The sequence below is a fragment of the Malaya genurostris genome, chromosome 3 (genome assembly GCF_030247185.1).
Source record: "Malaya genurostris strain Urasoe2022 chromosome 3, Malgen_1.1, whole genome shotgun sequence".
In the NCBI taxonomy this organism is placed as follows: domain Eukaryota; kingdom Metazoa; phylum Arthropoda; class Insecta; order Diptera; family Culicidae; genus Malaya; species Malaya genurostris.
In genome coordinates, this window is record NC_080572.1 from 23775048 (window position 1) to 23785648 (window position 10601).

A 10601-nucleotide genomic window follows, 5' to 3' on the forward strand; every position below is an offset into this window, starting at 1 on the left:
TTAGAAATAGGAAATATTCATTATGAAAAGTGCACATAAAACAATGGAAAAAAGTCTTTCATATATAGAGGCTATGCAATCACAGTGAAACCCGATTTTCGAGCCAAGGCCCGGAGGGCTGAGTGTCATATACCATTCGAATCAGTTTATCAAGACCAGAAAATGTCTGTATGTGTGTATATAACATTTTTGAGCACTCAACCGATTTTTTTGTGGTCTCACACGAATTTCATCCAGATCCGACTTCCGGATGTGAAGAGGTAAATCTAAAGATCTACAGAGTGAAAATTTCAGCTCTGATCTTGATTAGAAACTTTTTCTTCGGTTCGACAGCCTCCTTGTATCGATTATATGATTTCGAGTGCTGTTGTGTTAATTACGCTCCCAGCATTCAATATAGATTAGACTTTCAATACCTTTTGTTCCAGAGAATTTGTTTGATAGAAGATTTAGGATATCAATGTGTTCCATCATTATTTTATCTGTTACTTCGCCACTAATGTTATTCGTATCCACAAAACCGTTCATTTCAAAGTACCACTCAAAACTTATTGTTAAATGATTAGTACTATTGAATCGTTCTTTCAATCTCCTGAAACTTTGCATGATTCTTCAAAAATTATATTAGAGCAACAAATTATATTTTGTAGTAAACAGATTCAATAATAGTGAGTACTTTTTGCATGTATTTCTACCAATAATCATTTTACGTTTTCAAAGGTCATGAATGTATGTAACTTCAACCAGATTCCTCAAACCAGCAAACGTTTCGGAAGACGCAACTAATTTGTATACATCCTCAAGAAATATGTTTACTTCGATTTCTATTGATAAGAATAAAGAACTATCATTCTTCAATAAAAAGCTCCAATTCACTCACTTTTAGAGGAGATCTAATTCTTTTAAACTGTTCGCGAAAGGATTGTTCATCTCTAGTGTATTCCAATACTATTTCAGCCTAGTATAGTCTAGAAAAAAAGTATACCTAAGGTCAAAAATGAATGAACAAGGAATAATTCCCTTTTCATAAAACCGATTCCGTCTAATCTATGAAATTCTTTCAAAATTGGATTTTGGTGGCACAGAACAGAATCCTTCTAAAATTCTTAAAATGGAAGCTAGTCGCTCTGAAAAACAACAACAATCTATGCCTCTAGTGACTGAAACTATCTAAATTTGATTCTTCATCGACTTCAATATCCGCATTCTTGTGATCCTACTATGAAATTCATAGTTAATGAACTTCAACAAGAAATTAAAAATAGATTCACTGAACAATTCAAACTATCATCTAAGATTTGTTGCAAACTCTCAGAAACCAACTTCAGCTCTTAAAGAAGAAAAACAAATACTTCTTGCAAACGGTAAACAAGGTCAAAGTTGACAGCTTTTATAATTTTGTGAATCCTATTGAAATCAGGATTACAACACAAATATTGTCTCAAACTGACATTTTTAGACAAATTATGAAGAAATTATAGCAGTCATTAGCCCTGTTGAAAACATGAAGACTCTTAAGAATTTTTAGCAATTTGATTAAACATGTTACCTGATATTGCTTTTGCAAACATATTGTGCATACTTATTCTGAAATTCAATAGAAATCCTGCAGAAGCACCCAAATTATCCATATTTTTCAATATAAACATTCAATGTGCTGTTAAAACCTCTGCTTTCTGATTGATGGTGCTTATTGCAAAGCAAAGTTCTGGCATTACATTCCTTTTTTGGAATTCTTACTGACACTAAGAATCCTTCCAGTTCGGGGCTCGAACATACGACAACTGGCTTGTGAGACCAGCGTTCTATGCATTGAACCGCCGACCCGGGACATTGCACGATCAGATTTAGATTTAGCATACTAGACATAAATGGATGATTTGCTTGAAGCAGAATCCAGAGTATGCTTATCAAGCCATTTCTTTGCTTGCATAGGTTTTTTTTTCAATTTTTAATAGTAATTTATTAACATACGAAATTGTTTTTGCCGTTCTAATAAAGAATGGTTTTCCAAGTGTGCGAAAAATCGACTAGTAAAAATTACGTCATATGCCATTCCACTCAGTTCGTCGAATTGATCAATGGGTGTGTGCTCATGTACGTTAAATTGTTATCCTGTATTTTTATACTGATTGTGGACTTATCAAATATTGTATATTACTATTATGGTGAATATTGTGAGATTGAAAATTCGTGTGTTATGCAACACAATTTTCGTGTGTTATGTAACATATCTTTAGATTCTTTCGTTGTTACTGTGCAACTCATTTTCTATTAGGGGAATGTCGTCAGGGTTGGGCCATTGCTTTTTCTTATGGCACGTGTTGCCATCGGTGTTATATCATATAAGTACGATCCACAATGTCAACAAACTTTTCAGTGCATTGTTTGTCACGAAGAATCTTTTGTGAAAATGATTGTGCATTTGTCTTGTTTTGGTAGTCTTGGACAAAAATGTCACCTCTCAAGTAAATATATATTTTTATTATGTGGTTAACCATTAACAAGTTTTTCAAGAGAAAATTGTATTTCTTTAACCTGTTCGCATGTAGTGTTTCGCGATTAGAAAAAAAACGCTTGTTGTCTAGGTTGGGCCACTCGTGTAGTTAGGGTTGGGTCACATTTTTTTGTTTAGTGCCTTGAGACCGTTTTTCGCTTGTTTTCAGAAAAACGGTACATCTGAAAAAGGAAAATTTTATGTGAACGACGTTTCTCGGGCTATCAAGTCTGTAATGTTGGAAAACGAATCCATAAAAGCTGCTTCAGGGCGATACAATGTGAAAGTAGGATTTCTTGTTACGGGGATTTGCCCATACAGTCCTGATATTTTCACGGATTCTGACTTTATCCAAGCTGTGTATAGTGGAAAAAATGAGCGAACTGTTACAGGCCTATCGCTTTTCTCATCATTATTTACAGACTCTCGGCCATTTCTGAAACGTTCGTGCCACTGATAAACGACTACACCCAAACCTCCATTTGCGTAACTTATAGATGTATATATGTATTATTATACGTACGCTTGTGTTCATATGTTTGTATTTCTTAATACATATAAATATTGGTGAAGTAAAAGCGATCATTTATACGTATAAATATATACACATACAGACGGGTACGTGTGTAAGCATACATACATACATACATATATAAGGTTCGTAAATGGAGGTTTGGGTGTATTTTCTTCAGAGTATCGTTGCCAAAACACTCTTCAAACATTTGCACTGTCGTCGCACAATTGAAACCGTTTTTATCGCAAAATTTAATGCAAACTCGTTGTTGCAAATTTAATTCCATTTTGAAAATTATAAAAAATCGAGGACACGCACAATTGCAGATGTACTCAATACAGCGTAACTTTTACAAATGTCCAGGTGTCAAGCTGAAAATGACAGATGTGGCAACCTAAAAAAATCTAAAAAATGAATACCCACAAAGTTGAACCAGAACGGGACCCGAGTAGCAAGTTCTTCTCTACCTTCGACGTCAATGAATTTTGATCATACTTTTCTCTACCAGAAGATGACATAACCTCATTTGATTTGATGATTGTTTTTTTTAAAAGTCGTGACAAAACAGTTACTAAACTATTCAGTTTATAGACTTCAATGCGCACAAAAAAAATATTTTGTGGCAAGTACCATAGTAACGAATGTATACTGAAATCTGATCTGACATACAATGAACCTTATCATTGCAAATGTCAAGGACAAGGATATTTGAAAAGAATATATCTCGCCTGCAGACGATCGCAGACGAGTAATTCAACCACGGTATGAAAGCTCTTTTGAAGTAGTTTAATATGTAAGTAGTCTCATCTGCACCTTCTTGCGCCTTTTGATAATAGACAATTTTATTTAAAAAACATGAAAAATTGCCCTATTTCATTAAACTGAAATGATAGCAGCATAGTATGTTCGAGAAAGTTGTGTTGTTTTTAAAGATGAAAAGCTTTGTATAATATGAAAAACTCATATAAATTGAAAATATATATGTTTTCTTACAAAAACTGGTTTTTGGACACCCTTTTCAGAAAATACATTATATCTTGAATTACATAATTTGTTTGCCATTGTTCAATTTTGCCATTGTTTTGTTCATTGCTGTTTTTGTTCCATCGAAAGCAATCGCGGCACCCACTTGGAAAAAAACCTTTTTCATGCTCAATTTTTCATTGAATGTTGATGAGTTTTTTTTACCGTTATCACAAAAAAATCCCGATATTACCGACTTCAGTAGAAAATGTAATAGAGTTGCAGTAAGACAACAGATTAGTTACAAATTCCCTAAAACCAAACAAACTTGTTTTTGTTAGTTATTATTCTTTATTCTTGGTCTGTGCACGTTTTTAAACACAAGTTCAGGCATTTCTTATTTAACAAAATGTCTAGACTCATAATTTACATAACTTGATTTGATACTTTACCGTGTACGTATGTAACGTTGAACCACTCACGGATTTTATTGTAATATTATCATCGACCAAATGTACCAGCATTTGTATTACCAACCAACTCTTTTGTCTTCTTGAATATAATATGCAGCGCTGCTCTCACCAACACTAAAAGTGCATATTTGGAGCAGGAAATTTAATATAAAGTTACTTCATTGTGCTTCATTTTTTCAATATACTGTGAAAGTAAAACTAAGCGTCAATATAAATAAACGGTCATATTCATTGAAATTAATGTATTCCAATTTAGTTTTACATCGAGAATGGTTTTGAATCGAATATTTTATTAAACTGATGTCCATTTCATAGTACTATTTGAACGATGTTTTTAGGCGTACTGGTAATGGTGTAAGTATCATCCTCAAGGGAAGTGCTTGTGTAAGTTCTTGGCAATACAAATAATTCGAATTAAAATTTCTAAACAAATTGAATTCGTATGTCTCGTTTTTGTGTTTTAGTGTAGAGTAGCCGTTTTTCAATCAACTATTATAAATGTTACACCATACTTGACGAAAAATATTTGTAGTAGTTGTGAGTACATTTTGTAAAATTATTGTATTTTGTGGAAAAAATTTTTGTGACTAAATAATACATAAAATTACAGTTGCCCTGAAGATGAAGGTATAACCTTCGAAACGTTGGCCTTTAACGAAAAATAAATGTTTTGACGAGAAACCAATTGACCAAAAAGCCATCTCTTTATTTAAAACAACATTTACTTATTATATGCGTTTGATGTAATCTACATCATTCGATAACAAAGTGCAAGGAAAATCTTTTAGTTTGACCTTAGTGCTTCTACAGCACAATCTATACATTGATTCATTTAAAAATTTTCTGATTTGTTCAACTCATGCTCACTATGATCAATATTATTCGTCTGACTCCGTTACACACAATCCATCAAATGGTGAACGATATCAGAACTTTTTCTTCTACCTACAGCCGTATTTCTAGAACAATCATATACATTCCGCCAGTCATTTAGTAGCAATAATTTTGACAGCCAATTAAGCAAGTGGCTCGAAATGAAGAATCACATGGATAAAGTTTGCATGTGAAAACTCCAAACAAAACAACTAGCAACAGCGTGCCAAACGATTTTTTCAACGATCTAGTATTCTTTTCTTCAACCAAATACTGATGTCGTTATCGCTTGAAAAAACTGAAACTGACCCAGGGTAGTATCATCAAACAAACACTTTTCACGTAACTGTGTTGGGTTCGCACTTAGCAACGGGGGTTTGAGCAAACCTGATATGAAAATTAGGTTCGAAACTTACTCAACTTTCAGTTCAACAACGTTGAAACTAGCTTCAAACGAATGGTTTGACAGCAGTTAGGGTGGAAACTGAGTTAGGTTTGGCATCAAGCGAAAACGACATAAGTGTGTCGTGACCGTTGACCCATAGATACGTAGAGAATTTTTTAGTAACGCGGAAAATAAATCCTAATAGCCCAGAGGCTTTGTAGATAGTAAACTCTATGTGCACCTTGAAATTTAACTTAGAATCTACAGGTAACAGCAACTGGTGAGGTTTTAGTCTCCTATTTTCTCTATCATTTCGCAACCAATAAGATATGAGTGAAGTCAATTCAGAAATGACCCGGTAAATCCCAGTGTACATAACTTTGAGATTGTTATGTGATAATTGACTTTGTCGAACGCAACGGAGAAATCAGTGTAGATAGAATCTATTTGTAGCCGTGATTGTAAAGAACGTATGATTTGCTTTAGGAATGCGATTTTTATTAAAATTTGTTACCATATTATCGAACAATAACATTCCATTTATTATGTTCTTTGCACTATTGAATGTGTTTTCTCTTAATATCTTTGAGTGCGAAAATATTCTTTCTATTACCGCTTAAAAATGGGGAAACACAATCACATATATCGAAAAGATTTTGTAATTCCTGCTCTCCGTTCAGAGCATAAAAACGAACTTTTGTCCACTGAAGAAAGTATTTGCAAGAACCGCCTTCTCATAAATTTTGGTTTTATCAAGGTCATCAATTCGATAAATTCGCTTATCTTTATTTTTTAGGAGCTCATAAAACTTACAATCTTCAAAAATTTGCAAAAAACTTTTTTATCGAATAAATTTGCGCGAAATCCACGCGATCGTAATAAACCTTTACATGGGTACAGGTACCGAAAGTTTAGGAGTAAGTGCAGAAAGTACTACAATGAGTCTGACGCGCCCTTCTGAAATTGAAATGAGTCTGACGCGCCCTTCTCAAACAAACCATCAGGCGGGTTCAAGCATGTATAGCGATATGCTTCATCCATGCACTGAATATTATGGTTGGAAGAGCATCTTTTATTCCCGCGGAATTCGAGTAAGTGACTCTACTTACATATCCCCCCAACCCTTTTTGTTCGCTTTTCGGTAACAGCTATAGTAAGAAGGTGAATGGATGAAGTAAGTCTACCCGCATCCACTGGCAAGTCCTTGAACTGATGGTGGCTTCACTTCACATCACACATCACATCACAAGTGCAGAAAGTACTACAATAAATACAGAAAGCAAAGGATTAAGTAAGGAAAAAAAGTTAAAAGGTAACGGCAAATGTTATCTTGGCAACAACTGGCAATGCACTGATATGCCTTTTGAATTTAAACGTCTTCAATTTACATCCGTTTGAATTTTGCTGTTACGATCAACAAAACTCAAGGGCATGAAGCCACGAAGACACCAAAATGTAAAGTTCGAGTTAGATTTTTTAATCGTGACGTTACAAATGAACAAGAATTCATCCTTGACAGTTCAACGGCACTGTTTACAAACAAGCTTAAACCATATCTAATCGTTAACAAATGTTTTGACACTATTTAGACGATATGGACCGAGAATGGTCTCATCCGTTTGTCAACTGTTTGCTGAACTGTCAAAATGTGTTCATCCGATTGAGGTTAGCAGTGACGGTAAAAAACCTGATATATATATATATATATATATATATATATATATATATATATATATATATATATATATATATATATATATATATATATATATATATATATATATATATATATATATATATATATATATATATGTGTGTGTGTGTGTTTTTTGTCTTATTGAGCTGTAGAGCCATTCATTTAAATTTATGTTTAGTAAAATTAAGTCTGGTCCGCGAGTGAAATGAATTTCTTTGTATTTTAATACAATCTAATATAAAAAAAATCGTCCTTAGGGAGCTTTGCTCTAAGTTTCTTAAATTGAATAAAATGTGTGACAAAATGACTGCAACGGAGGTAACGCCAACACGATAAAATACTATGAACAGTAACAAAGTTGAATATCTTAAAACTAAAGCTGATATGGTGCACAATAGTTTATGATTCGGTATCAAGTTCTTCACCTACTATTAATAAGATGAAAGAGTAATTGAACAATATTTGAATTAATTTTTGAAACAGAGGAACTCCTCTCATTCACCCTTGCATATAACTTCTTCAATGCACAACATACATCGGTGGGTGTGGATGCTTTGTCATTGAAACTGACCATCCTTTCACTTGGAAAACGGGCATACGACTAAGTTGTATTGAAATACTAAATAATGTCAACAATTCGATGTCAAGCAGTCGATAAAAATAGGAATAACAAAAATTTAAATAAATACTTACAGTTTAAAAGTTCTTTTGCGAAGTTTTGAAACCAATTTCTGCCTGTAGGTTTTGTGTTTAACTTTTTGTACTTTTTTTTTCTCTTGCACATCTTCTTCACTTTCATCTTCAACACTGATTCGTCCCATCGATACATGAGCTTGGGGAATCTTTCTTTGCACTGACTCCTTATCTAACTCAACCACTTCTTCCACATCATCGTCGTAGTCATAGTCCTCTTCTTCGCCATACATTTCATCGTCTTCTGAATAGTCGCTCCCGTTTCGTTTCACACTCCTACTATTTTCCAACTTTGGCTTATGTTTCGCTTTGAACATCTTGCTCGACCGCTCGTCCTCATCATTTTCACTGTAGTCTTCTTCATCGGAGCTGACATCCATCTTATCATCGTCACATGACTCCACATCGTTAATTGCATCGATCTCATCACAAGCTTCCTGAATAACCCGATTGACATCCTGATCGTCACTGTCCGGATCATCGTAATAGTCATCTTCATCGTAGTCTTCTTCTTCATCGTCATAGGAATCTCTTCGGTTCTGTTGCAAGGGGCCATCGCCATCTTCGTCATCATCATCATCATCATCATCATCCAACTCGACCGTTTCGATCTCAACACTTTTGATTGATTGCTTAGAAGAGGACGGTCCTGGTATTGGCTTGGATTCTTGCACAACTGAATTATTGGGCGGCTTCTCAGGTGAGCTATCAATCTCATAGGCCTCAGAATCGTTATATTGCAACGTAGCCATTTCTTCTGATGATTTTGCTTTTAACGAGGTGTTGCTACCGGTTGATTGCGAATTTTGATCAATGCAGTTTTCTTCAGTAAGTGGGATTTTGACAACCTATGTAGAGATAATATTATTTTATTTTCAATTTGAACAATATTTTGGATTTAATAAGATATTTAGATATTTCAAAATTATTGTGCAACTTTGATAGAAATTTCAATAAAAATATATCAACTTAATGTTTGCAGGTCAACGGAAACAATTAAATGCGAGCAAAGGATTACACCAAAGTTTCGAAGAATTATAATATTTGAGCCTGGCGTAGTAACGAATTTCTTTTGAAAGTTTCCGATCTTGGAAGTGTGCTCAGACAAGGAATATTAAGATTGGTTTATCGTCGGAAAAAAATTGGTGTTAGATCGACATCACGGCAATGCGCCGTAGAATTTAAATAAAATGTACCTCTTTCTCTACTTCCAAGTCAGAAGCATCCTCAAATTTGTCTTCTTCCACAATATCGTCATTATGAGTAGTCTGGCGAGGACAAACGGTGCTTATTGCTTCACTAGCCGAAACAGATTTTCGTTCATCCTTCTGTTCATCGGGCCCGTCTTCTTTCGATATTTCGGCAGGTGCTGAAGTTGTTTCGTTTTCGGATTTGACGTCGTTTTTCGTAGACTCGTCAACTTCGTTGTCATTAGCAACTTCTACACTTTTAATATCCTTGGAAATTGCTGGCACTGAATCGAAATCTTGTTTGTCGGTTGATGCTGGTAATGCATTCTTTGGTGATTTATCCGCTGGGTTACACTCCATTATTGATATTCAATTTTACCAAAACTGCTATTTGGGAGAAAAAAAATCTTTATTAAGTTTTTCCAAAAGTTAGTACAATATGGTTGATTGCTGCATGTATTCTATTCAAAGTTTTAAGGACAAGCGCAATTTCATTATATTAAGAGGCAAATGCTGCAAAGATTTTCAACGATTGACAAAAACTCACGTTTAAAGTGAAGGAAAATACTGATAAGATAAACAGAAAATTAGTTCGACTTTGCAGAATCAAACCTTGGATTTCTTCTTTTTCTTGGCACTTCTGGTTCGCGCACTCTTTTCTTCCGCAACAGATCGGCACAATTTAATTTTAATTAGAATATTTCTCGCGTAAAGTTTGCTTTGCTTTCTAATTCATCTGAACGCACATTTTTGAATCGCTAATCGACAAATAATATACCGATTGGATACCACACAGCGGAAATTTTCAACAGCATGAAACGCGACCGACATGCAGAAATTTTTTGTCTACTTCGCGGCGAGAAGAGTCATTTTTTGACTGATGCAGCGTTGCCAGGTCATTTTCCCAAAAATATGCATTTGGTTCAAAAATCTATAGCGGCCCTTACACGAGAATTATTTTTGTAATTTTTTTGTATTGTATTCCAAATTTGATAGAAGTCTCGTCATTACTGCACCATACGCGTTCATTAAAATGATATTATTTTTAGTAATGACATTTTAATGACTCGTGTAAGGGCCGCTTATCTGTACCATATCGGTATCAGAATCTTGTAACATAAGGGCATATTCAGGAGTGTTCTACACTCAAGCAAATTGAGTAGTGAAAATCATAAGGCAAATCTTATGATGCATCAAAAATCATCAAAATCATAATTTCATAAGATTAATATGAAAAATATACCTCTTCAATATACATCTCATCTATCACTATTATAGTTTTCATACGAACAACTTATGAACTTCACAATTAATGAG

General features: G+C 34.2%; 1 protein-coding gene across 6 annotated transcripts in view; it reads right to left on the bottom strand.

Annotated features, from left to right (window-relative positions):
• Positions 1-10150, bottom strand: part of LOC131439496 (MATH and LRR domain-containing protein PFE0570w-like) — a 120706-nt gene extending 110556 nt beyond the window's left edge. For 3 of the 6 annotated variants that reach the window (XM_058610584.1, XM_058610583.1, XM_058610579.1), the window contains exons 1-3: positions 9832-10150; positions 9291-9668; positions 8095-8942 (exon numbers count right to left, since the gene is read on the bottom strand). In XM_058610584.1, coding sequence (XP_058466567.1) covers positions 8095-8942; positions 9291-9644 — 1202 coding nt within the window. In that variant the 5' untranslated portion in view covers positions 9645-9668; positions 9832-10150. Of the gene's footprint in view, positions 1-8094; positions 8943-9290; positions 9672-9831 lie in introns of all 6 variants that reach the window. The other 3 variants (XM_058610582.1, XM_058610581.1, XM_058610580.1) reach the window with 3 other exon arrangements.
• Between the last annotated feature and the right edge of the window lie 451 nt (positions 10151-10601).